The sequence below is a fragment of the Lagopus muta genome, chromosome 25 (genome assembly GCF_023343835.1).
Source record: "Lagopus muta isolate bLagMut1 chromosome 25, bLagMut1 primary, whole genome shotgun sequence".
Lineage (NCBI taxonomy): Eukaryota > Metazoa > Chordata > Aves > Galliformes > Phasianidae > Lagopus > Lagopus muta.
Window position 1 is genome coordinate 2,468,289 of NC_064457.1, and position 27,972 is coordinate 2,496,260.

The following is a 27,972-nucleotide window of genomic DNA, read 5'->3' on the forward strand; positions in this document are numbered from 1 at the left end:
TCCCCTTGTCCTGTCTCCACTCACCACTGAAAGGAACATGCAGCTCCTTTGGGGATGTTTTCGATGGAAGGAGCTCTTTTCCTGATAATAGACCACTTCTGAGCCCTCCCCTATTTGTACCATGAGGGAACTTGAAATCAAATCCCCACCACCAACGGAGGGGCAGGAGGCAGAGAGCAGCTGTGGCACCAACAGCATCCACTGCACCAGCACGAAGAGCACAAAGCTCATTAAGCACCAAAACGATTCCCCAGCTGGAAGCCCTGAGGTTCTGCCCAGTCCTGAGGCACTGCGTGGCTGCTGTGCAGGTGGGGAAGGAGCCCTGCAGCATAAGGGGAGTCCAGCACACGCTGCTTCTCCCTGCAGGAACTGAGAGCTCTCCACAAAGCATCAGGAGCAGAAGTGTGAAGGGCAGGGCTGAGATGCAGAGATGAAAGAAATGAGGGCTCAATTTTAGTGCAGCTTCTGCACCCAAAGGCAGAAACGTGCCAGGTGGGGCTGACAGAACAGACTGAGTGCCAACAGCTTTAAGCCAAGGATGGCAAAACCATGACCCCTCCTGCAGCCTGCAGCACTCACAGCTTCCCTTATCAAGGTTGGTGCTGTGAGGGCTCACACACAACTCTCAGAATCCCTGCAGCACAAACTCAGGATGCAGCAGTTTCCACATGGGCAGAACACTGCTGGGTCTGCTTCTAAAGCCTTCCCTTGGATTTTCACCTCTTTCAATTAATCAAAAATATATTAACAATAAACTGCTCCCCCCCCAACACAGCTGCACAAGTCTTCAAAATAAAAAGCACACAAAAAACCAAATCACATCGTTTCAATGCAGGTAATACAGGCCACACTTCACATTTTGCCATATTTTTGCTGTAAGGACATGGCAGATCCCCCAGTTCTTTCCCATGAACACAATTGCTCAGGCCTGGCTGCCCCAGCACCCGCTGCTCCCCTCCCCAAATAACAACACCTTACCAATTAAGCACTAATTGCACGTCGCTATCTGGAAGGCAAGAGAACAGCACGGTCAGTTCAGATTCCTTTAGAAAAAACTTCATTTTAAAGGTCTGATATACGTGTAAACCTGGGGACAGATGTAAGTATTAAACCTTCAGTGAGCATCCAACATCCCAGCTGAGTTCGTGACCGTTGTGCAGTGGCTCTTCAGCCTCGAGTCCCCAGCTCACAAGCAGCATTTCTTGGGGAAGTCACAGCAGCAGCTCCTGCTGCAAGGCCAGAAAGGGGACCAAACAAGCAGCGCCTTTCTGGGAGCCTGGTGTTTCTTTACACACACAAAGATTCACCTGCTGCAGCTGGGAAGCTCTGAGGGATGAGACTCACTATTTTTGCTTAGCAAATGGGTTGGGCACCAGGAGGATGACTTCACTGCGCAGACAGAACGGTGCTGCCTCCTGACAAGGAGGGTGGCAATGGCCACAGAGCTCATGTGGACCTCAGTGTGGGTAAGGAACTCCTGGGGAATGAGAACAGAGCCCCACAGAGCCCCACAGAGCCCCACAGAGCCCCACAGAGCCCCACAGAGCCCCACAGAGCCCCACAGAGCCCCACAGAGCCCCACAGAGCCCCACAGAGCCCCACAGAGCCCCACAGAGCCCCACAGAGCCCCACAGAGCCCCCATTTCAGGACCTCAGTGGTACTGGGGACGCTCAGCTCACTTCCCTCTGCTCGTCTCCCCCTGCTTCCAAACAGCACAAAGGTATTTGTGAGCTGCACCTGTGGGTTATTTCTCATACAATAAAGGTGTCCCTGTGACGGTGCAGGGCAAGGCTGTGTCTTAATGCACAAGCTCTGAAGGTGAGCACACGACCCCTAGAAGAGAGAACGCTTGAAAAGGAAACAAAAAGATCAACACTGATGACACCAAGGATGTTGCTATGAAATTTATATCATTCCCAATTTATTATGCATAAATTGCTCTTTAAAACTGCTTTTATCATACACTTTCTTTATCATCACTGCATAAAGGGCACCAATTGTTGCTGCAAAACACTACAGAGAAAGATCATTTTGGACTCAGTGTGGCACAGCTTTCTTCTCACAGAAACAGCCTGTGGGAGGAGGGCAGGGGTCTGTATTCCTACAGTGAGAAAGTACTGCAACAACCTTAAAGAACAGCTTAAAAAAAAAACAAAGAGAGAATTGCACGTTTCTGCACTCTGCTTGGACCACATGGTACAAAACTGTTTAAAAAGGAGACGATCTGAGGCAATTATCTGATGCATTTGACTGTAAGGTTCTGATTGCATTAAGGCTTCCGTGGTCTGCCCCATGGATTTGCTCAGCAGCACGCAGTCACTGCAGGGAAAGGGCTGAATGCTTCCACATTAATCATACCTACATTTCTCTCTTGGTTTCGCCCTTTATTAAGGTTTATTCTCACACCAGGAAGAACAAATCAAGGGATGTATGAAAAAGAAATAAAGCAATGCATCGCTGATTTCTTTAAAGTACAAAGTAAACATTTTAGAAACTAGGTGAATAAATTAATTCCTGGTTAGAAGATGAAGGTGTTCTGTGAAAGCTGTGGTTCTGCACTGTGATTCTCTTGCTACGTTCCCACTCCTGCAGGTTTGCACTCTAACAGGGACACAACAGGGACACAGGATGTCTTACTTGTGTGACAGCCCCAGTCCTGAGCACTGAGCTCTATTTGCTCACTGGAGACGCTGCAGCTTTAAGGTCATTTACATTCCCTGGCATTTAAGTTACACTACAATATGCAAAAGTCTTTAACAGCATTTGTCAACACTGTCCTCAACGAACTTGGAAATGAAGTTCAGCACTCTGCTTATCAAGAAAGAACCAAACTAAGACACATTTCTGGGGAAAAAAAACAAGACACTGCTTCATTAGTACTGTCCCCACATCTACTGGCTTCGTTACAGCAAACCACAAGTCTCTCTTCCATGATATTTTTCCAGCAAAGGGGAGTCCAAAAGTAGCATTTCCTCCTCAGTCACTTTCATAAGTGTAAGAGCCAACTCGTCAGACTCGGCAGCAGCCAAACGCTGCGCTGCCGTTCGCTCTGCGCAGTCTGAGGTGTAACGTGGAGAACCACGACAGTGCTGGCTCAGTGATGTGAAGACCCAGGACGCCAAGGAAGGGGAGAACACAACAGTACCAGTCACACACTCGAGCCCACAGACTGGCTTTCGGAGGTTAGAATTCATCGCTTTCAACTGCGTGGAGCTGTGTGTCGTCCGCATCCGTCATGCTGCTCTCTTGGGATTCGTCTGTGCCGACTTTGAAAGGAAACAGAACACAGAAGTGGTCACAGCTTCCCCACGGTTCTTCCACAGCCAGCTCAGCACAGCGGAGCACAGCGCCGTCTCCCCAGCAATGTGAAACTGAGCTCCTCCCCTTCCCCTCAAAACGCTTCAGAGCCATACGGCTTTTCCCTTTGATAAACTGGCCTTGCCAGCATCCTGCAGTCCAAATGAACGCATTTAGAAAGGAGTCAGGACCACGAGGTCCACAAACGTGCAGCCTCCTCCATTGAAGGGCTGCTCTGTGACCCCACACATCAGTGCTCTGTGGTCACTGCACTCGCGATCAAAATGCATTCCATAGGACACAAAAGCAGCGCCCCAACGTGCTCCTTTTCTTCCAGTTATGTTTAACGGACCGATTAACCCCGACCCCCCACCCCGCCGCTTCCTGGCTCGGCTGCCGCCGCAGTTCCAGCGCTCTGCCTCCATCTTCTGGCGAGAAACGAACTCAGCCCACAGAGCGCAAGCAGCCACAGCAAGGGGAGAAGCCTGGTGCGCCAGGAAACGCAGCGCAGGATGAGCTCCCACTGTAACAGCATCATTAGCAACCACTGGGACAGACACCCTGACAACAAGGAACACAGCACGTGTTCCTTCAGAAACTTCTCAGAATCCCTTTTTTTCCTCCTTTGGAGGGAGATAATCACACTGCTTATCAGCTTTATTCTCTATTTTCTTTTACATCACTATTTATGGCTATCCATTTCACAGCGCCATCCACGCTTCACTGCGCTTCAAGCTGATGACGAGAGGCTGGAGGAGGGGAGAACCCTGCGCCCCCCCCTTCCTGCAGGCTGTGATTCAAACCAAACTCATCCACTACTTTACCTTTGATGGTTACCAGATGGTCAAAGCCTTTTAACCAACATCCAACCTCTCCCAAAGCCTCCATGGATCCCTCAGTTACACAGAGAATGAAGCCCTGGAGCTCTGACTGTTAGCCTGGAATTCTCCCTACCCCCAGGCAGGAGGTGACCCCTCACACTGGAAACACCCCACTGAATAACAGAGGGTTGCAAAACACCAACCTGATTCGTAGGGATAACATTCACTGATCTGCTCTTCTTGAGTTATTGGCTCCTCATCATCTGGAAGGTAACGTTTATCGATAGCCTCTTTGATTTGGTTGTTGGCTCCTTTGGGATCTAAGTCCATCGCCCACGAGAAATTCATCAGGGCCAAATGAGTCTGACCCAGCTTTTTATAAACCTAAAACAAAAGCATGAAATGCTACGCTTACAAGTTGCTGCTTGAAAGGCTGGACAACAAACATGGTAAGGCACAGTCAGGTAACACTTCTGAGAAGCAGCAGATTCAAGTATTTAATATACAAGTCCAAAGGGAAGCAGCAAAAGTGTGTAGAAAAAGTGAACGAGTGTTTCTACAGAAGTGCCAAAATTTAAATGATCAAATGAAATTAGCAGCCAACAGACTCAAGAACATAAGGAAGTGGCTCCTCAGGTGTAATTGAAGCTTTGGAACTCCTACAGCCTCATTAAGGCTTCCCACTTCCCAAACTGTCACGGAAGGACATCGCCTCTGTGAGCCTGGGAAGGCCATCAGCTGAAACAGACACTGAGGCTGCTGATGGGGGAGTCAAAGACATTTACACAGACATTTATGCAGCATTTCTGGTGAAGCATCAATAAATTTGAGTGTGGTCCAACTTGAATAAAGGCTCAAATAAGCAACACAGCTGACTGATGGGCAGACTGGCTCAGAAAGCCAGCTGCTGCTCCTCTTCTCAGTGTAAGATCTCGACAAAGATCCATTCCTTGCTTTCTAAAACGAATCCTTTCAAGTCGACAGATGTAGAAAAGACAACAGGAGTTTGGGTTATCTCCTCTTGGGGGGTAATAAAAATAGCCTGAGGTTGCTCCAGTCTTTTGAGGCTGAAAGCAGGCATGTTAGAGCTGTGAGATCACATGCAGCAAGCTTCATTGAAGGCTGTGTGAATTCTCAGAACGCTGCCCCAGATGTAAACAGCTTGGCAACAGGCATCAAGTTTTCTCATCAAGCAGTTTCTGCCATGAAGGAAAACAAAGTACTTCCAAAGACAGGGAAGCTTCACCTACCTTTCCTATTAAGAAGTAAACAAGAGACTCTTTGGGAACAATCTGTTTCAGTTCTTCAAGTTCTTGTAAAGCAGACTGAAAAGGAAGAATAAAAACGTAGCACAAGCTGGCAGTGTGCAAGCAGGCATTGCATCACTGAACTGCAATTCAGTGCTGATGTGAACCTTGAAACTCACATCCAGCACACTGCACCACAAACAGCACTGTGGTCTCACCCAAAGCAGCTCAAGCTTATTTGTTACATCAGTTTCTCATTTAGGACTGTAGAACATTATACCCCAACTACAGGCACAGAGCAAACTGGCTCTCCTGCACTAACATCTATTTTTTTCCTGCTCACATTCATCCTCTGCTTTCGACTTATAGAAACAACTCCACTGGGCACTTTGCCTACTCCTCACCACAACCCTTCTTACATTTAACTGCTTAAGTGAGGAACTTCCAGAACACATTGCAGATGAAGTTTCTCCTACACGTATGCACACACTCCTGAAGGTTTCAGAAGCCAGACTACCAGACTTGCTTCTGTTGGCCACAGAGTTCAGACCAGAGGACAAGAGTCCCTGGAAAGACAGACTGTGGGAAGACCCAACCCACCCACAAGCAGGGCACAAATCAGCAGAGGGATCACAACAAAACTGCGTGGCCTCCCATTTTTCAATTGCTGATACAGCCTTTAGTGGCAGCTTCTTATTGCTGTCATCTGTTAGGACCCTTAAAAAACAAACCAACACATCTGTTGCCTTCAGATTTTATGATCAAAACCTCACATTTCCCCCTCAGTGAAGGTGGCACTTCTTGAAACAAATGCTTTGTTAGCTGCTCTGCCTGCTCATGCTGCAGACTGCATCCCCATTCACTGCTGCAGCAACTGAAAGATAATTTAAGGTTGTCTGCACCAAATCTTACCTTGTATTTCTCATTTGCAAACAATACAGAAGCCCTATGGAATTTGCATAGTGGGTTCTTGGGGTCAATGTTAATGGCTTTGTTTAGAGTATCCAAAGCCTTTTCAGATTTTTTCAGTGCGTGCTGTACCTGTAACAGAACAGGAATAAAGCCTTGAAAGGGGGAAAGAAGAAAAATACATTTGCCTGGTGGATGTGCTGCTGCATTTCCTGACAGCCTGTTTCTACCAAGTCTTAAACCAAGCTTTCTCCCAGGCAAGCTTATGCTGTCAGGTTGAGCTGGCAGTCATTTCCACACTGGCTAAAAGCAACTGGGGGAGGGAGAGAGGAGGACTTATTTTCTGACACAACCCCACGGTGACTCATTTATGCCATAAGATCCTCTAACAGGTCTTCTGAACTTTGTTTTGTTTGGTTTTGCACTTCAAGTTCAGGAAGACTGCAGGTGAAGCACAGAGGCAGATCAGAAGATAACAAGGAGAGCTGAGTGCAATCTACTTACGACTCCGATGTGACACAGTAAGACTGAGCTCTGAGGATTGATATCAAGTGCTTTCTGGAAATGCATTTCTGCTAGACTGAATTTTTCCTGTTTGTAATAAATCATTCCCAACCCATACCTGCAGAAAGGAAAAAAAGCCATTAATAAGAGAGCATCTGAAGTAAACTTTCATCAGCAAACACGAACTGGCAGAAGTGGCACAGATTCACTATTTCACTGAGGGTAAGAAAGGCCTCTATGACAAAAAACACTCCCAAAAGTCACAGCAACGTTTGCAGCTCATTTCTCTCCAAAAGGTGCTCAGGATCACACACAGCAGAAGGGGACAAAGCAAGACTTACCACGCATTATAGTGTCTAGGATTGACTCTGATTGCGTTCCTAAAACAAGCCAGTGCTTTGTCTAGCTCTTCTGTTAACACAAATTCGTGCCCCAGAAGGGTGTAGGCGTAAGCATAGTTTGGATCAACTTGAATGGCTCTCTGGAAGAACTTGATTGCAATGTCATGCTCTCGTTGCAAACTGAAGCAGTTCCCTGCAGCACACCATGCCTAGCAAAAGCAGCATTCCAAAGTTAGCAGACAGTTTTGTTTTACAACCTGCTGTCACTGATTTATGCAGTTACACATCACTTCCTACTGGATTCTAAATAACACAACAGTCTGAACTATCCTGACCAGTTGCTTCACTGATTTTCCTTCCTGTGGTTCATGACAGAATGACCTCAACAGGTTTCTTTCCAGCAGAAAAATCCCAGACTCCACAGTTTTCTCAACTGTTAGGAGCAGATTTATAATCCCTCCGCACAACACACTCTTATTACTTGTGCTGGGGCACATGTTAAAATATCAGCCTGTCTGCATCCCATGTGTATGCTATACTACCTGTTACACTACTATACTGCAGTTCAATGGACTTCAGCACAAAAATGTTTCCAGAAGGATGTTGCCCAAGTACAGGAAATGAAAGTGCCAGTGAATTACGGCACTTAGAGGTGGTATCAGGAAAGACATTCCTTGTGTTCACACATTGGCATCAGGAGGAACAATCAACCCATGATCTTCCTGGATTAACAGTGCCAATACGAATTCAAATGATAGACATTAATAGATTGCAGGTTTCAACCTGCCCCATATAAGCTGATATTCTAATGCCAAGCAGCCATTTCAGGCATCATCAGTTCGACAGACAATCCTGCACCTCCCTCTCCATTTTCACCACACAGTTCTCATGTCAGAATGAAATCCTAATCCAGCTCCAGGCCAGGTTCTGGTCCCTGTCGCTGATTGTTGCTCATCTCACTGAGCACCACAGCATTCTGTACCTCTGGTGAGTTTTTATCCATGTCTGTTAAATCCTTGGACAGAACTGAAAGAGCAACATCTTTCTGCAGGTGCCACAGCGTCGTTGAATAGATCTCCATGCCTTCTACTCTGTAGTTTTCAATCCTCCTCACTTCTGAAAATATCCTTTCAGCCTAAGAAAGGAAACAAGAAATCAAACTTATGGTTCCACCCAGCCAAGCAGTGCACACAGATCAAAGTTAGAAGCCTCATGTGTCCAGACTGACAGTTCTTTGCCACACAATCACACGATGCAGAGCTACGAGTCCTGCTGTATTCTTATCTTCCCCTCCAAACACAGGAGGTGACTACACTCCAAAACAGCTGGGCCAGGCAGAACTCCAGCTGCCCTCCCTGCTTGTGACTCCTGCAGGAAACAAGCACACCAACTGCCAGCACAACAGAGAGAAGGGAAGGTGAGCGGCTGGATTCATCTCAGCTGCCTGCTTCTGTTCTGAAGCAGCTTGCCATCACCTCAGCTGTACAAATGCAGCCATTCCCCAGGCTGCAAGGGGAACCAGGCCATCGATGGGATCTGTGTTAATTAAATAAGTGTGGGGAGAAGAACACCTGGTTTTAGAACCTGAGCTGTTTCAGTGGTATTATTTACAGCACTGCAGCACAAACAGCTGCATCGGCACCACTGAGGGTGAAGAGGCAAGGGGAGAACCCCACAATTGGACACAAGAGGAAATGAGCTCAGCTTTGAAAGCAGTCTGAAGCCTAACAACTTCAGGAAAGAGTGACTGCAGACACAGATTCAAAACCAACCACACGCAGCTCCTACCTGCATGTATTCTGCGAGCTCAAAGTAAGCTCTCCCGATTTGGCACAGCACCCAGCCAGTGTTGTAGTGGTGAGATGGCAGATGGCTTAGAATATTTATCGCTTCTTTGCAGTTGTACGAGCACAAGGCTAAATAACCTTTCCCCATGTCACGAAGGAGGCTCATCAAACCTTCTAGGAGAAAAATACAGTAAGTAAAAAAGGGAAAACAGATTGCTGGAACACTTATTTACTTGAAACTGCTAATTCCCATAAGCTTTTCAGTGTGGCACCGCTCCCAATTTTGCATATGAATACCTTCCAAGAGTCCTTAGGCAGGCTTATCCACTCTTAATTCACAACACAACAGTGCAAACTGCAATGGAAGTCAGGCATTGGCAACTTCTTAAGCCAGCAACAGAACACTCAGGAACACGGAAATGGGGAAGCTCAGGAGAAGTGGATTTCTGCACTTACACCAACAACTCAAACTTATTTTTTAGGTCTCAGTTTCCACATGTCTGGTATCCATGGACACGTGCTTGCTGCCTGGAAACTTTGTGGAGCCAAAAGAGAGGAATTCAACAGTTTGTCCAGGATTTTCTGTCAAACTGGACAAAGGCTTGTGCTTAAACAAACGGGAAATAACAAGGGAGAAGAGACAACAAACCCAGCTTTGAGGGAAGTTAGCTGAATTACTCATACTTTGAATCGGTTTCCAGGGTTCCTGCCTGAAAACATCTTCAACACTCAGCAGAACCAGAATCAGATTCACTCACTGTCACTTTTTTCTATCCTGTTATTTCAGCTGTTCTCTGTAAGTCAGCTGGAGCATCCTGAACTCAATCACCTTGATAATTACAGAAAGGCAATAACTGCAGGTTGACCGAAACATAACTAAAGCAATTGTCCCCACCCACTAAACCACAGGGAGCTCATAAGCAGGAGGGAGAACGACTTCACACACAGCAGACAGTGCTAAGACAAAGGAGAATGGCTTTAAACTAAGAGGGGAGAATGAGGGCAGACGTGAGGGGGAAACTCTGGACCAGAGTGGTGAAGCCCTGGCAGTGCTGCCCAGATCTGCAGGCTCCCATCCCTGGAGGTGCACAAGGCCATGGATGGGCCCTGAGCTGCCCCTGCTGCTGGGGGGCAGGCAGCCTACAGCAGAGTTGCATTTGGGTGGGCTCTGAGGTCCTTTCCTACACAACCATGCTATGATCCCACCATTAAAAACACGGAGCTACAAAGTTGGACCTGTCTGATCGCATTCAAACAGACCTGCTGCTGCCTTCTGTAGCGTAAAAGCCTGGATCTGGGGTGTAACAGTAGATATTTTCCCTTCTGAAATGATGGAAGAGTCCAGTTTGGTAATTTCCAAGCTATCATTTATGTTTGGCTGAGTTATCCCTCCCTTATTTGTTTTACTTTTTGTTTTCCTGTTTGCAATCTTAGGTGGAAACTTCATTTTCAATTTTTTGCTATTTTCCTGCAAGCAAAAAGAACAAAAAAAAGTTACACATGTAAAAGAAATTAATTCAACTTCACATAATTAACTTGCAAGTTCAGTAAGAATGTGTTTATGCCTCTTCACAACAGCGCCCAGCTGCTCCACTTTTGCACTTAGTTACAGGCACCTCCAACTCCATTGAATGCTGTGTTTAACAGCAAAGATTCTCATATATTTAACCACAGTCCACAGGCATTTGTGCTCTGAAGTCCTGCTCCTTTGATTAAAGAGCAGGAAACTGACAAGAAAAAAGTGCAGCTTGCTTTTAGAAGAAAGCAAGCAACCAAGACACTTCTTCAATAAACACATCCACACAACACAGCCTCTTGTCAACTGGGTTGGCAGCCAGCAGCACCGCTGCACTTGTCATCCCAGCACACATCTGTTTTTGTTCACCTTCTTCCCACTCCCAATGGAGCACTCTTGAGAATGAAAAGAAACAAGGCACCAAGACATGTTCCACAGAGCCTGATATGAAATGTCAGCTCTGCTCACGATGGAGATGAGGAACCAACTGCTACGACTGATGTGCAGATGGGGAAACTATTAGAGGCATGGGTGAGGAAAGCCCCTCAAAAAGACAAGCGTGGATTCTGTTACCTTTGTTGTGGAGCTATCACTAGTAAAAAGGCGAGAGCTTCTTCGAGGCAGTGAGTTTGGTGGAGCAGCAATTGTTGGGCTCAATACCTGAGGTGTTGTACTGAAAACAAACAGCACGTTAAAGCTGAAGGTTTCGCTTCCGTTCTTTTGAAACAAGAAAATTGTTTTATTGTTGCTTTAAAGAAAAATGCTCAAGTACTGAAGTGCAAGCAGTCCTACAGGAAAGGGATGGAAAAAATCCACCTGCCTGTTCTGTGTTAACAGCACCACATAAAACTTCCTGTCTACCTTGCTGTCTATTGATGACCTTTTCCTACCTGCCAAGCAGATTTAAAACAAACACCACCATCACACAGGAGCCTTCTAACCACTGAGCTCATTCTCCCCAACAAAACAGACACTTCCTCATCCCAACCAGAATCCTGCAGGACAGCCCGTAAAGGATGGACAAACAAAACCATCCCTAAATCCTCCAGAAAGAAGATGTAAAAGGTAACAGCAAGCTGAGAGATGTTTCTCTTCCTACCTTGTCTGTGGACCAGAGCTCTGTGTTTGTGCAACGAGGATTGGAGTGACCTCCCGGCTATTCCCACTCTGGGAGAAGACTGATTTTGTTCCAGCCTGGCTGATCCTGGTGACCGCCTGCATAACACGAAGTTTCTACAGGTTTGTTATGATGTCACTGAGAAACCTCAATTCTCTGCTCTAGCAAAGCAAATCCCTTCTGCCTGCTGACCAGTGCCCAGAGGAGAACTATTTCCACAAAGGTTTCCTCCCCCCAGCTGTAAGGAGAACCCAATGCATTCCTCATTCTCTGCCTGAACGTTTGCCCATACAACAACTTCCCAAAACTCCATGCATGTTATCTGAAGACACGAAATCTCCATCTAGTGGCAAGAAACTACATTAAGTGCTTGTGCAAGAAGAAAAGGGAATTAAAAAGTATCCCATTTCAAGTTCCCTAACGTGACTGAATCTGAGCGTTCAGGAACAGGTTCACAAAGAAAGCAGTTGTCTGATGTGCAGATTTGGTGTTTCACAGAAGCCCAAGTGCCAGCTCTCTGCCCCACTCCAGGGGCACTAACAGCCAACTCTGGTGGTCACACAGAAGAGATGCTTTCTAAGGCACCAAACTTAAGCAGGACCAACAGCAGCACAAGCAGCAACAGCTGATGGATTATCTGACTTGTACAGGTTCTGTCCCTCCTTTCCTTCTCAATGTCTTGTTATCAGAGGACAGCTGAGGCAGCCAGCACGCAGGCCTGCCCACTCAGATAGGGAGCCTTGGGATCAATCCTGATGTCTCATTCATTTACGCAGGTGTTTCCTAGGAAACTGCCTCCATTCAGTCATGCACATCCTAGCCACAGCTACAACAGCGTTAGCAAACCTGGCCATTTGAAGTGAAAGTGGCCAAGTAATTATTTACATTGGGCAAAGCATGCATCCGAATTCTAAGCTACTTAAGTGTTTGTATTCAGGGACCAGCAGAGATCCACCTCAGAAAGCATCTGCAGAGCAGTGAAATTCCCACCGTGGGGCCCTTGTGGCACACTGAGCCAAGTGACAAAGGAGCAAGAAGGACCTGATTTCCTGAAGCCCTGCATCTATCACAGCACATCTGAGACTAAATGCAGGGCAGTACTACAGCAAGAAGGCACATGCAACTTCTGGATTTAATAATACATTCAAGTATCCTCAGGTTTTGTTTTTAGAAAGGAACAAACGGTTCCTTAACTGCCATCAACATCCCACCTCTCATTTGTCACTATGGCAACTATGATAATTTCTTCCTGAATAAAAAAAGATAATTTGTAGTTTCTTCTAGACAAGACTTAGCCAAATGAAACAGCACTCTATCAGTCAGCTCCCCACGGACCACCAACAGTATTTTGATCAGATCTGATGTAAACTAGAATTCAGGAACTGTCTGCAAGCTGACTTGAAGCTCCTAGTATTATTTGAAGTTATCGCTGAAGATACCTACGGTAAAGAAAGAAATCAAAGTGCAAACTTCAAGTTCTGACTGCTTTCAGACTCCAGCTTGCACTTAAGTTTCCAGTCCTTCCCAGTTCAGCTGTTATTGTCTGTACATTCCTGCTGGGCTGCAGGAGGACAGAAGTAATGGCCCAGGTTGCCCCTCAGGCCTGCCAAGCAACACCAACAAGGCAGCCTGCAGATAAATGAGTGTTTAGGGGCAGGAGGGAAGGTTTGATTTACCAGGAAGAAAGGATTCCTCACTGGGAGCCTTCCCTGTCTTTACAGACCTTTGGGAAAACAAAAATCTGTTTTGCTATCAAAAGAAAGTGACAGAATGAGTTGAAAACATTTGCAGCACAAACACTGCTTGAAATACAGTTGCTGTCTTCCTTGCTGCCTTATTTGCTCAGCTGAAGAGAAAGGTTTTTAAAATAATAAGCTTTTTGTTGAGGCTTTGGGAACTGTGAAACTGTCACTACTTCAAAACAGACCATTTTACAGCAGATTTCATTTCAACTGATGCTTCTTAAAAGTCTAAAGAGTTTTGCCAGGGAGGTAACTGGCCCATCACATCCAAATGAAGCATTCATTTATAGTGTTTGCTTTTTTTTTTTTTTTTGAATCTGCATTATGGATTCTCCTTTTAAAGTAACCAACAGAACAGCAATTGCATCCTGGAACACAAAGTACCTTCTTTGAAGGTGCTCCTGTGGATGGCACATCAATTACAGAAGAGGAGTTGGTGTAGTTTTGTAAATAGGATCCATCTCCAGGGCTTGGGGTTTCTAGTGGCAAAATTCCAAAGCTGAGAATAAAATGAAGAGCAAATGCTTAAGTCCAAATGTTAGGCCATAGAATCAGACCAATTCTGTGGCCAAAGCACAGACCCAGATTATCAGCTTCAGTGCAGTGATTTAGGTTAACCCTGATATCTTCCAATCTATTCTCTTCTGTGTTCTTAAACTTCAGGAATAAGAACACAGAACTTTCTTTACCTCCCTCCAAAAACAAGCAATAAAATCAGATAACCCAAGTATTAACAGTTGTTTCTGTAACTAAAACAGCATATAAGGAAGATTCTTATATTTACATGTTCTTTAGAAGAGAGACACTTTTCCAGGAAAGCTCTAAGAGCAGCTTCTCCTATCAGTTCTAAAGAACACATCTCTGGATTAAAGACTCTTCCAGTGTGACTGCAGCAATAAGAAACAGTGAATCAAGAGCTCTTCCCCATTCTAGACATAAAACACCAGCTGCTTGTTTAAAGAACAGAAGAGATGAACACTAGGGCCAAGAGGAGTCGTTGAAGCTGTTCTGCTTCTGCAGCACTGTTCATAATGCACCATCAGCAAGCCTTGTGCTGCACGACACAACTCAAACCAACAGGAGAGCAGCTAACTGTAGCAACAATCTGTTAGGAAGGCTCACCTTGGAGTCAGTGGGCTCAAAGCAGCAGGTCCTCCCAGTAAACTTCGCCCAGTTTTTGGTTTATTTTGAGCCTGTTTCGACAAGATGGCAGTTCCTGACCCAAGAGGGACAGCATCTGGTGAAATTACAGCTGAGTCAATGTAAGACATTGAGGAGTCTGTGTTCAAAGAGGAATATTTTGCATTGGAGGACTCTAGGTTGATCCTGTTCAACTCCTAAAAAAAACAAAAGGCAGCTTTTAGTTACCCATGCAGTACAGCTTCTAATTCACATTTTAAAGTGAAGCTGGAAGGGCTGCTTGAATACAGCGATGATGGCAAAACTCACAATTGTGTCTTGCGGTGTTTCCATCAGGACAGTCTCAGGCTGTCTGTGGGAAATGTTGTGATTAGACACCAACGTTGTGCAAGTGTTAGGCAGACAGCTGCTGAAGTTCTGTAAAGATGTTAATTTAAACGTTTGGTCGGGGTCTGGTTTTTCACCTGTAAGATTGGAAGGAGATTTGAATAGAGTTCTTCCTCAGTTCCCATGCTGAAGATTCAAGAGGAATCAAGGAGGGGGGAGACAAGTGTACTTTAGGAAGAGGGCATTTTTGTTTTGTTCTTTTAAAAGCCCCTGCACAAAAATCAGAAGTGCTTCCACTGCAAAACCCTGGACAGTTCAATTCATTTAATTCAACTGAAGTTAGTCCCAGAAGTGTGTTCTCAGGGTATCCTAACTGCAGGTACCAACACAGGGGGTGCTGTTAAACCCAAAACCTAACAGTCATGAGAACAGAACGAGGCAGAAGCTCTGAACACAGGTAAAGTATTTTAAATCCATCATTACTCATGAGAACACTCCTGAAGAATTCTGCTGGCATTTTCCTTACTAGCTTTGGACAGGGAGTGAAAACAGTAAAAATACATGTTGTGCAGTGATGGCAAATAGGAAAATGGGACTTAACCAGAAATGCAGAAAACATCTTCGTTAGGAAGTCAGCTCTGCAGACCTACCTATTTCACACAGCGATTCAAAAGGGGACCAGAGGAAAGGATTTAAACTAAGGCTCTTTTGGTAACATTCTGATCCTTTGGCAAGCCGGTCTGTCTTGCTGCAAAAAGAATGCAACAGTTTATCAGGAAAGTTCAGAACAGAACCTTTGTTTGAGATGCTCTCCGGGAGAATTGAAAAACAAAAACACGTTAAAGAGTCACAGCAACATTCCTCACACCACAGAAACAGAGCAATACTGAGTTACTTGGCACAGTTGTGCACAGGTGGCAGCTTAAGGCAGCCCATGGAATTACTTCAGCACTGGCCTGGTTTGAAAGTTTTCATTTTTTAGAAGGCTGCTGCTGTTAACAGTTCCAAAAAATCTTCCTCATCAAAACTTTTCAAGTTCAGCTCAAGAACTTTTCAACTTCAATTTTTCTTAACTGTGAAGAGTTGAAGTGGTAACACTGGGAAATGGATTTTGAGAGCTTCTCTTTAGGAATATCACAGACCTTAAGTTGTAAGAACATGGCACTTAAATACATGTTGAACACACAAGAGGGAAGCCTGTTTTCAGGCACTCAGATGTTCTGGGTAGCAGACAAACCATGCCTGCATTCCTAAGCTGGATGGCTTCCATAACTATCTGTCTGCATCTATCATTCTTCCGTGCAGACAGCACAGCCTGGCCCCACAACTGACACTTCTACATCCTGCATTGGCTGAATTTTACCTTATTTTGGCTAACACTGATTCGATCACAACCAAAAGCCCATGGCTATCACCACCCAAACCCTGGGCTCTGAAAGACAAAATGAACAAAGCAGCATTACCAGTAGACATGTCCCAGTAAGGAGAGCGTAAAGCACGCAGAGTCACCGAACTCCGTGACAATGTCATCATGGCTTTTCTGTTTATTCAACACTCCACCAGATAAGATCTGCTCTCCTTCTGCAAGCCTTTTTAAAAAACAAGAGGTTTAAAGGGGTTACAAGGCTCACAGCACTGGCAGTCCAGTGTTTTCACCCTGCTGCAAACAAAAACAGAAATCCATTGTCAGTGGTCACAAGGTTCAAACGATGTACAAAATAGTTCCTGCAAATTAACATTAAATAATTGATTCCTCTTGTAATGTGGAGCATGCAGAACTTGGGAGCCCAATAACCCCACTAGGGAAAAGAAAAAGAAAAATCCCATACCACTCCAAAACTAGAAATGCATAATAGAGCGTGACTTCCCCAAAAGAGCCTGGTTTTGGGCACTATACTAAGGGAGAAGCAGCCTTCACTGAGATGATCAGAGGGCTGGAGCAGCTCTCCTATGAAGAACAGCTGAGGGAACTGGGCTTGTTTAGCTTGGAGAAGAGAAAGCTCCAGGGAGACCTCATGGTGGCCTTCCAGTGCTTGAATGGAGAGTATAAACAGGAGGGGAACGGCTGTTTGTGAGGGTGGATGGTGACAGGACAAGGGGGAATGGTTTTAAAGTGAAACAGGGGAGGTTTAGGTTGGATATGAGGAGGAATTTTTTCCCCCAGAGGGTGGTGAGGCACTGGCACAGGTTGCCCAAGGAGGCTGTGATGCCCCATCCCTGCAGGCATTCAAGGCCAGGCTGGATGTGGCTCTGGGCAGCCTGGGCTGCTGGTTGGTGACCTGCACACAGCAGGGTGATGGAACCAGATGAGCACTGTGCTCCTTTTCAACCCAGGCCATTCTGTGATTCTATGATTCCAGGAGCTTCATCTTTGAAGGTGTTTTACCTAAAACACCACTCAGCTTGGCTTTGTTTCCAGCTGAGAAAAGCAAGCTGTAAGGCTCTAAGCCCTCATTTCATAAGATCCAACACTGGGATACGGCACACTTGGCATCTGAATGTCTCTGTTGCTTTCACAATCCCCTCCTGCCTTCACATGAAATCGCATTCATTGGTAGATGCTCTCATCAAGGCAGACCACTCTCCCAAGCAAACAAGGCACATTTCTATAAGTGCCAGTCTAAGTTAACTTCTGAAGAATCTTCCAGAAATCCCACCTACCTAACTGAAATCAGCTCAGTGGTGCTGTACACATCCAGACTTTGTAAAAGCAAGGGAGAACAATCAGCTTCAAATTTATTCTGTGGGGACCTTCCCAAGTAGAGCACTAATGTGATTTCCCTTTCAATAGAAGATGCAAAGAAACCTGTATCCTAGTAGCTCCAAGAGTGCTAAAACAATGTCAGAAGAAATGCAATAAAACCAGACTTCTCTGCTACTCTTATGAAATCAGAAGATTTGCCTGCTAAAGAAAGCACCAAAGCAGAAAGAGCTGCTCCAAGAGACCTGTGTTTTGGTTACACATTGCAGATAGGATCCTGACTGCCACCAAAACAATCACATCACACCACACCAAACGACACATTTCACCACCCACTAAAGAAATGAACCTTTTTCTTTTGGGTAATTGAAAGAGGGCCTTTCTAAATGGGAGAAAACCCACACCCCAAACCCTGGAATACAAGCTGTCACGTAGGAAAAAAAGCCAACACTTAATCTTTTGCAAAGAACCCAGCTGTATTACAAGGTCCTTGAACAAAAGTTTCTCCCTCCTTTGGTTCCTTATTCGCTCCATCTGCAGCTCAGCCAGACGTTGTTTGCTACACTGGAGCTGCAGCAGCCCTGAAGGTCTGCACAGAGGCAAAAACACCTTCAGTAACAAACTCTGGGCATCATGGAGGGGCTGTAGCTCAGACATTTCATTTATGTGCTCTTACTGCTAGACTGCAGCAAGCAGCAGCAAAGTTCCTCCCTGCTTACACCTCCTTAAGGTTAATCCTGCTCTTAGGGCGGGGGGGGGGGGTAATGCAGCATTCTTTGGAGTGGAATCCAGCTGTTTTGCTTGCTTGTTTTCAGAAGAGATTTTTTATCTGCCATCCTCTCCCCCATCCACCCCCAGCATTAACTGGGTAACAGGAGCAAGCTTACTGTCTGAGGGAAGCAGCCTGCCCATTAAATCCATACAGGAAACACTTAATGAAATAAGCCAGAGCATCACAGAAACACAAAAGCAAAACAATCACTTCTCAGACTGGTCTGCCTGAGCCACCTCAGCAACCAATCCTCTCTCCCCTCCCCTTGAAAACTCCTTTGCAGGTTATTCAAGACCTTCTGGAGGTTTCTGCAATACGGGCTATTGCTCATTAGGTTCCTATCTGGAAGCAACATGAATTGAACTTAAAATTATCTTCAGAGTTGGAGGGCCAATAAATCACTAGTTCACACGCTCTGACAGCTACCAAAGAGAAATTAAAATGAAAAAAAAATGCATTTGTAACCCTGAAACAGAACACAGAGGGTTCACTTACTTGCTGAGGTCAACACAACATTTTGCAAGCAGGTATTTACACTGTGGAGTAGTACAGCTGTGTCCCTTTAGGAGCCTGTATGCTTTATATGCCTTTCCTGAGCGGTAGTAACACGTTGCCAGCAAAAACAGTGCTTCTTCTGAATGTACTAAGAGAAATAAAATGAAATCCATCAGTTGGTCGTTTACCACTGTAATACAGGGAACTGGTGGGAGCAGAACGCAGCCAGGAGCCAGATACAAGAAAGGAAGTAGTAACATTAGGGAAATTCATTACCCACTGGAGTGTATTTCTTTATTTGTCAGCATGTAACCAGCTTCCACATGCTGCTGTCCTGCACAGTCACACCAACTCGACATCTATTGTTGTAAGAGAACTTTGATCCTCCTGGCTACCCAACAGCTACAAGCATTAGCCAGCTGCTGTTGAAATAACAGCAAGCTAAGCAGAGCTGTTACTTCTAGCAGAGAAGTGCTTTAACCTGTTGGCCACACCATGTTTGGGCTCCGAGTGTTACCAGCAAACACCCACCAGGGACCCTTGGCAAAGAGCTGGGCTGCACATGAACACTGGCACAACCATGGCTGGCAGGAAGAGCCTCCCTAAGGAAGCCAACTTCAGCTTAAGCAGCCTAACTAATAGATCTAATCCTAATTACAGGATTGAACTTTCTCTATCTGCAATGTTACTTCTGCTTTCCAAAAGCATATGACTCTGTCTTTTGACATGGTTTACACAGATTTTTATGATGATTAAAATAAATCACTTACCAGTCACCTCCAACATTAAATCTTTGTCCTTTCCACTGCCTATAATTATTTAATCATGATCATGGTTTACAAGTTACCATTCAGATGCTTTGTCTCATGATAGGGACAAACCCTCCTCTGTATCTTCTTCCTAAAGCTGTGAAAGCTGTTACAGGTTTCTACATTCTGAAAGAACTTCAAGCTTCAGGACAAAATCATCCCTATCACAGCAGAAAGCCAGAGTGATCAAGACACAATAGCATTTTCTACGACAGAAACTCGAGTTGCTTAGGATGAATCATGTCTGCTTCCACTCTTCTTCCACCGCGGAGCTGTATTACGTACTGCCCTGAGAATGCTCTATTCAAAGAGCTGGAGCTGGCATCCAGGTTTAAAAGGCTGAGGTCAGACTTGCTGATTGTACTTGCACTTGCAGTATAAAGGACAGAGCAGCTAATCCCTCGAGTAACTTTGAAACCTTACTGTATAATTGTCAGCTGAAACTTAAAACACCAGAACACACATTGGCGAGGCAGCAGTGAGCCCTGCAGTGCTGTGCTGTGAACTTGAGCAGCAAGCCGTGGCTGTGTGAACTACCCTCACTTCTCATTCCCTCTTCCAGTTTGTAAGGGGTTGAGCCCTGCTCTTTGTTCAGCACTAAGCCATGAAGCATTCCATGTCAAAGAAAGGCGGCCTACGAAGGCAAATCTCTGAAGTGCCCAATTAATTAAAAAACTGATATTACTTCACTTTTTCACTTAACAAGCAGATGGAATTCAGCACTGAAATCGAGACAGTTATGAAGTTTCTTTCTGTACTTGCTTAGAATCCTCTACAAAAATCAGGAGCAGCAGCCCACAGAAACCTCTTGGGGAACTTACTCAAATCCTCTGCTCCACTGAACACCACTTTAAGGGTCTGTCATCACCTGGACAGTAGCAAGAGAAACTGAAGGCCCAAAGGGAGAGCAACATTTCTTTAATCTCACGCTACAAACTCCAGATCTTTTTGATAACTGAAGTTAAATCAATTATTTTATCCACTAACTTAACACACTTCAAGTGTCCTGAGCAAATCCCAAGCCACAGATGTCCCCACAAAGTGCAGAACTTAAACCTCCTCTGAGGGTAAAAACCCTACTGCTGTTATGGAATCAGTGTGTTTGAGCTCAGCACCCTCTACTCTGCAGCATAATTACTTACTGTAACCAGAAGCAGGGTGTTTGATTGCTTGAATCAAGGGACAGCAAGCTGCTCCATCTCAGCACTGCTGGCCACTGAAAAAAACCTGTCTGAAGATCTCTATAAGAGAGCTATCCTGCAGGGATTCCTGCAGCAGCAGAATAGGACAGCATACTGCTACAAAGTGGACTCTATTTCTATGTGCTTGGCAATTACTTTCCATCTAGCACCTTCCTGAATCTCAGAACGTGCTTTGTTCAGGGGAGATGAACACAGAGCATGGACCAGGTTACAGCATTTGGTTATGGTGTAAGCTCAAGTCTTGCTTAGCCTGAAAAAATTAAATGTGTGCTTGTTATTTGATTGTTTAACCTTATATTGGTGTTTTTTTTCTGTTTCCTAAGGGACTAAGGGACAATAACTTCCAAACCAGAGAAAACTGAATACCAGTATCAAAGAGGAAGAAGCAGAGAGCAAAAAGCTTATCTGAGGTCATAGAGTAAAAGATAAGGAAGAAAACAGACTACAATAAAAGAAGGAAGTTGGTCTTTGAAGGACAGAGGAGAAGCATGGATTCATGCTGCTGTGCATAAGGCATCCTAGAACTGACAGCACACTCCTAGCATTGCACAGGAGATGTTTATTTCATGTTCCAATGCTCACTGTCTCCATTTTCCTCTATGCTCTTTTCTCACGCCCACAAAATCCTTCCAGCTACAACACTGACACAATCAGTGCATCTAAATGGGATTATCAGCATCAGGATAACTTGTGGCATGCACTCTGCACCTCTCCAAGACGACTTCAAGAACTGCAGGTCTTCCAAGACTGTGAAAATCTCTCCCATCGCAGGCCGCACAGCATCAATGCAAACGTTACACTTAGAACACCGACTCTGAATTTAACTTCTAAGGAAGCTTTACAAACAAACCAACAACAAACAGTGCAAATAGAAAGCACTCCTGTTACACTATTTGATTGGCAATCCTGCCAATGGCAGGGTGTTGGGGTCAGCCACCTCTGAGGTCCCTTCCAACCCACACCATTCTCCGATTCTAAGCTTTCCCAACTGAACAGAGAAACATTCTTCCTAAGCAGAAAGTTAAGCTCTATTATAACAACTAGAGCAGGACAACACAGGACCAGAGGCTCAAAATCTTAAATCAGCACTGAGGAAACGTCTTGTTCACGTCTGCAAAGCACAGCAGTACTCACCTTCTGCATACAACCTTTCTGCGAGGAACACCGCGTCGCGGTAAGCATAGTGGTTAAGTGCTTGCCATATAGCAGCCTACAAGACAAGAAAACAAAGAGCCTGTATAAGAGAAATTTCAGAATGCACAGCTCATCAGCTCTTACTGTCAGAAGGTGCAGCTCAGCTTTGGTTCACCGGAGTTGTAGGAAAGTTTAGGGAAAAACACGCAGCCTTTGGTGACTTCAACTCTTAGTGGCAAGGAGCTTAAAAACGAGACAGCCATCTCAGCACTGGTAGCACAACCCCACCTCAGAACACAGCTGGTTCTCACCAGTTACCATATACACCATCTGTAAGTCTCAACCAGTTACAGTTTTAGCCTAAGGGAACACGGATCACTGCAGACCACCAAATAATACAAGCAGGAAGAACAAAGCCAGCCCCCAACTTTTAGCACAGCACCGTTCTGCTCTTGGCCTAAGGAAGAAAAAAAAACAACAATAATCAAGGGAGCCCAACCCATTTTAATGCACTGTGCATAAACCCATTTAAACCATCTCACCTTGAGGTGTGACAAACTGAAAAGCAGCAGGACTAGGAGCCCTGTCAGGCTGTCAACACAAGCCTGCTGCTGGTTAAGTGTACGAAGCACTGAGTGTTCTCCTTGATGAGATGTTGGCTGGGGTGACCCACTGCTTTTCACTGCCATTTGCTTTGGGTCCTTGCTTACCATTTGCTGCATGATGAGGGCTGAGGTATCACACAGGAGTGTGTGCAGCACAGTGAGGTGGACAAACAGATCCATGCAGCCACATGAAGGCTTTTTATCTTCTGCATTTTGCTCGTGTACGTGGACTTGGTCAAACCCAAGAACCTGCATGAGGGTACCAATATTCCTTTTTGACAAACACCAATGTTCAGTGTGTGGAGCTGACAGCGTTCAACCCTTAAGGATGACATTATTCCAGTGAAATGCAAATTAAATGCAGATACAGGTGCACAAACTCTCTGCACCACTGGAATAGCTGCCACAATTACTTGCACTGCGTTGCTATCAGCCGAGCTAAAAGCAGGAGCGGCCCTGCAGGAGGATGGAGAGGGCTGGAGTACATCAGCCTCGTTACACCACCCCGATTTTCCTCAGATCAATGAAAATATCTTCAGGAAGGAGGTAGGGAGGAAAAAGAATCCCTCATAACATTGGCTTGGTCCTTCTCCATCATTACCAGCTGTGATCTGTGTGCTTCTCAGAGGTAAGACAGGCTGGGACCAGGACTGCAGCTCCAGTTGCAAAGCAGCTTCCCACAGCCAAACTGCCATTTTGCAGCAGTTCTGTTACTACTGATCCAAACAAGAGCTCAACTGATGAACTCAAGGCTCTGTGGTCTAATACTTCTCCTATATTTATATGTAACTGCAAACACAAACAGAACCTAGATCCCAATACCACAGACATCCAAAACCAAGATTAAACTCTCAGAGAGAAAGAAACAACGAATGCTGTCTCCAGCAGGAGAGATAAGTGCCAATTTCACATTTCCCCCCCCCAAGCATCACAAACAGTTACATGGACCATATGCTACTTCTTGCAACACAAACTCGACAAACTCAGGGTGTGAAAAAAATGTGTGAGTTCTCCTTCAGGGAAGCCTACACATCTTTATGAACAGCACGCAGCAGAGTTTCCAATCACTATTTAGATATCTTATACATCACCTCCACAGAGGTATTTTCTCCTTGGTCAGTAGGTCCCAGCTGTACACTTAAAATCAACAGGTACTTTGAGCCCGTGTCAAGATAATTAATTCTCTGCAAATCACAATGCAGAGGTGTTTTTTCTCTCCAGTTGCACTCCGCACTTCAGATAACTTCAGCCACAGCATCTGCATGAGCGATTGCTGCTTTTACCTTGAAAAGCTCCAAGGCTGCGCACTGCTGTGGTACAAGAAGTACTGAACAGAAGGAGGGTGTTAAAATCTTTCAGACTAAATCCAGGTTAAGGCAGCTCAAGGTCTCCTTTTTCCTCCTGCTCTCCAAAGCAGCTCTTCCTTCACCCAGCCACAAGTGGCATTCAGATCAATCTAGCCAAGCAGAGCTGTCCTGGAGTTAAAAGCACCGTCTGGGCACACGCACAAAACAAAGGGATGGGGGTGGTGGTGGTAAAAAATAAAATAAAATCAATGTTATCTGCCTTCCCAAATGAGAGCAAGTTGCCAGAAGATGTTGCCAAAGGCTGAGAGGGGACCCAAGCCATTCTTGGCTAAATCACAGCCATGTTATACAAGGTATGCTACACAGCGCCTCAGAGAACAAGCCTTGCTGAGCAGAGTCCCACTGACTGCAGAAAGCCAGCTGGCAGAATCCCTCTTACGTAATAGTCGTCATTTTGCAACTAAAAAGGTGCGAGGTGGAGTTGTGCCTTCAGCCGATTCTGACAGCTGGATCCTCACATGTGCTGCCCATGGGGGCGGGGAGGGAGAAGGAAGGTGCAGGGATCAACCACACCGGTGCAGAACTGATTTTCTACAGGGACAGCATGAGACGAAGCCCTAGCTTACACAAACTGCCACAAAGTCTTGCTGCCACACCCCTTAGGAAGCAAGTCTGGGACTGGAGCATCGCTGTCCTTATAGAGCAGTGGTTGAGTTATTTTCTAGCTGAGGATCAATGCATCCACACCACAGTGCCACAATTAAGTCAGACCAGAAGAGCGGTTTGAAGCAGAAACACTTTGGGGGCATTTATCCAATAAAAACTACTCAATGCTGCAATGCTTTGGGGCAGGACAACCCAGTCTTCCTTTCCTCTCTGCAGTAGTGATGAAATTTTACACGGACTGCACCCACCAGGACGCAAAGCAGCCATCTCAAGCCATCTCCCCGGGGCTGAGAAAAGCAGCTGAGGCGCTGCGGCTGTCATGTCTGTTCTGTGAGCTGCAAACAAATACAGACAGGAGAGAAGCTTCAAGTGCTTCGGAGTTTTACCGTGCTTCCAGAAGAGGTGCATCTCCAGGCTCCAGTCACCCAACCTCCTGAATATACACATAATTTGTGAACGCAGAGCAAGCAGGCAATTCCAAAACCACCACACCAGCTACAGCTCTATGGCAAAGCATCCACAGTCAGAAGCAAGGAAATAAGAGCCAGCTCACACGTGTCCACCTTCAACCCAGAAGACCCTGTGCACCGTCCAACCATCACTCCACATCTAACCCAAACCTCTTGAAGGGTAAGCCCACACTTCTGACAGTTACACAGCCTTGGGAATTACTTCCCAAGCTTCCCAACCTATTGACATGCTAAGCAATCACTTCCTACCACATTTTAACGTTTGTTCAAGGTGATGAGAGGGGAAGACAGAGTTTCCAGTGACAGACTTTGCTATATTTGCTAGCTACAGAGACTCTGTCAAGTAATCAGACACTTATTGGTACTGCATGCTTCCAGCCATGGCAGCAGTCGTGGAGTTCAAGCATCGTTCATGTGGGTCACAGCAGATGATCACCTTGAGAAGCTGAATCCCAAGGAATGCCTTCATTTTGTTTCCATGATGTTTTTCAGAACTATTTGGAAGGCATCCAAACGCACAAGAGGTACAAGGCCTTGCATCTGAGCTGAAGAGATTTAAGCTGACCACATCAAGAAGTACAACAGTGGTCTGTTGTCTCCATAAAATGAGTAAAAATACCAGAGGCTGAGAGATTGAATAAGCTAACAGAAATCTAACCAGTCATTTTGATGTCTTTTAGGACATTAGTTTTATATAATTAAAATGTCACACTTTTAAGGCAACTGAGAAACAGATTTCTAGTATTTATCTGTCAGACTTCGTGTATCACGACAACAAAAATGAGTTTGCCCTCAATATCAGCCTCGTAGGCATCTGAGGAGCTGGGGGTGAAACAACAAACAGAGAACATCTCTACAGTTACAACAGCAGTACAAAAGAGAAGTAGTGCCTACTTATTGAAGCATAGCATCAAAAATGTACAAATAAATAGAAAATCAGAGATAAATGCACTCCAGCTAGAACGGGAACTCCAAAGCACAGTTTAACCTCATTCAAGCTGTGTACTGCAAAATGGAGTCTGGTGATTGGACACACAATATCAGTGCAAAAAGAAGCGTGAGCCGGTACAGAAAGCTTCTGCAGCACAGTGCTCACAGCTGTGGCACAAAGAGCTGGGGCCTGCAACTGCAGATCCAGGCAGAACCAAATGGCAACCCTGCTCTGGATGGTCGCACTGGCAACTTTCCTACCTCAAAGACTAACAGTACAACCAAGGCCACAAGAAGTAACAAATCCTACACTTATCAGCATTGCTGCAAGCAGGGAACAGCAACAGCACTGCTGACTAAAAAGTTATTTGGCACGTGAAGAATCTAAATAGGTACGTTCAATAAAGCAAAGCCCTAGCAAAACTTTCAAGCAGATAAAAGCTTGAGAACAGCAATAGGCAGGTCCTTACCACGCATTTCTACCAGGGAACTCTCAGAACAGCCAATACTTTCCTCTTGGTTAGTCTAATTAGCAGAGTGGTGCAAACGTTAAGTATTGTTCCCTGTCATTCCCTCTGAAAGGCATTCTTGCTTCCTTTTCTAACATAACCCCATATTTTCCTAGAACACCCAGCTGCTAAGAAAGCAACAGCAGAAATCCAAAGGTTGCAGCAGTGCATGCGCAAGACCATGAAGAGGAGGTGCCCAACAGCCCAAATCTTTCCTACCAACACGTTGTCCCTCACTCTCTGAGCAGAGCAACAGAACAGCAGCATCACAAATGCAAGGCCCTGCTCTATCAGAGTGCCATCGCTGCCTCCACCTCATGCAGGCAAGGTCAGGCCAGCAGGGTGGTGGTTTTCCACAGAAGTCCTTGCATCCTCTCTTCATCCTCTTCTCCTTGAAGGAAGCACCAAGCCAGACTCTTCACTATGCTTGTTACAGACAATCATCTCTATACTACCAAGACGCTTACAGCTCCAAAGATAACGAGAAAAATAAATGCGTTAAGAAGCTAAAAATAAAAAGAGAACATGAATGGGATTATTATACTGTTAGAATTACACAATTAGAGTAATGCACATAAGGGAAAAAAGTAGGAAGAGACAGCCAACTCCTATTCTGTAAATCATGCCTTTGCAATGGGATGACTGAGAACTGGAGCAGGAAGCCATCAAGGCAAGACGTGAAATAGGGTAGAAAAAAAACACGATTATGTTATTTTTTCTCCCGTTGCAGAGATACAAACTCTCCACGCCAACTCCCGGGGAACGAGGCACGTCCTCAGCCGGGAGCCGAGCACATTTCGAAAGGAGACAGCGGCGCAGAGGTGAGCGAGAAGGGCTCAACAGGTCTCCCCGGGGAGCGGAGCGGCCCCGTGCCGCCCGCAGGGCGACGGGGGGGGCGGCCAGCCCCGGCCCAGGGCAGCCCAAAGGGGCGGCGGGGCGGCCCGTGCGGCGCGGGGGGCGGCCGAGGGAACCCGGGAGGGCACGCAGAGCCGCAATGGGGCCCGGAGAGCTGCCGTAGGGCCCCGCCGCCGAGGAAGGGACGCCGAGAGCCGCCCCCGGGAGCGGCCCGAGCGGAGCGGGCCTGCCTCGGCCTCAGGAAAGGGCCCGACGAAGCGGGCGGAGCCGGACCGGGCCTCGGGGCCTGAGAGCGGCGGCGGCCCGAGCCCGTCCGCCCGGGGGTCGGTACCTGGACGGGTTCCTGCAGCACCGTCATCCTGCTCCCCTCGGCCTCCTCTGCCTCCTGCTCCTCCTCCTCGCCGAGCCCGGAGCGGGGCGGCCGCGAACCCGGCCCCGCCTCACTGCGTGTCCCGGCGGCGGCGCGGCGCGGCCCGGCCCCCGCTCATTTAAACTCGCAGCGACCGTTACCGGGGCAGGCGGCGGGGAGGGAAGGAACGAGGTGGGCCAAACGCCGAGTCCGCCCGAAGCCGCCGGCGGAAATAGCCGAAGCCGCTGCCGGAAATACCCGAAGCGCCAGGCGGAAAGAGCCGAGCGCTGACGGAAAACAGCTGGGAAAGCCCTCTCGTCAGGCAAACGGAAGCGCCTCAGTCGGCGGAGCCGCCCGAGTGCGGCCGGAGAGAGCCGAGCGCTGAGGCGGGGCGGGGCGGGAGCTGAGGGGCGGTGGGT

At 46.3% G+C, this 27,972-nt stretch overlaps 2 protein-coding genes across 8 annotated transcripts in view; one reads left to right on the top strand and one right to left on the bottom strand.

Annotated features, from left to right (window-relative positions):
* Positions 1-27,972, top strand: part of STRADA (STE20 related adaptor alpha) — a 99,262-nt gene that overhangs the window by 15,419 nt on the left and 55,871 nt on the right. The gene's annotated exons all lie outside the window — the stretch shown is intronic.
* Positions 1,901-27,761, bottom strand: CDC27 (cell division cycle 27). Of its 6 annotated transcripts, none has more exons than XM_048926936.1 (19): positions 27,536-27,760; positions 21,863-21,938; positions 18,718-18,865; positions 16,213-16,338; positions 15,400-15,497; positions 14,732-14,886; positions 14,405-14,619; positions 13,667-13,781; positions 11,523-11,656; positions 10,997-11,096; positions 10,168-10,375; positions 8,909-9,078; positions 8,103-8,255; positions 7,121-7,329; positions 6,780-6,897; positions 6,279-6,407; positions 5,370-5,444; positions 4,323-4,503; positions 1,901-3,267 (listed from the first exon to the last, which is right to left on the bottom strand). In XM_048926936.1, the coding sequence occupies exons 1-19, from the start codon at positions 27,560-27,562 to the stop codon at positions 3,185-3,187; spliced, it is 2,520 nt and encodes an 839-aa protein (XP_048782893.1). In that variant the 5' UTR covers positions 27,563-27,760; the 3' UTR covers positions 1,901-3,184. The 6 variants fall into 6 exon arrangements, with proteins under 6 accessions (XP_048782893.1, XP_048782892.1, XP_048782895.1 ...); XM_048926935.1 differs by having other exon boundaries at positions 8,909-9,081; XM_048926938.1 differs by having other exon boundaries at positions 11,523-11,638; positions 27,536-27,759.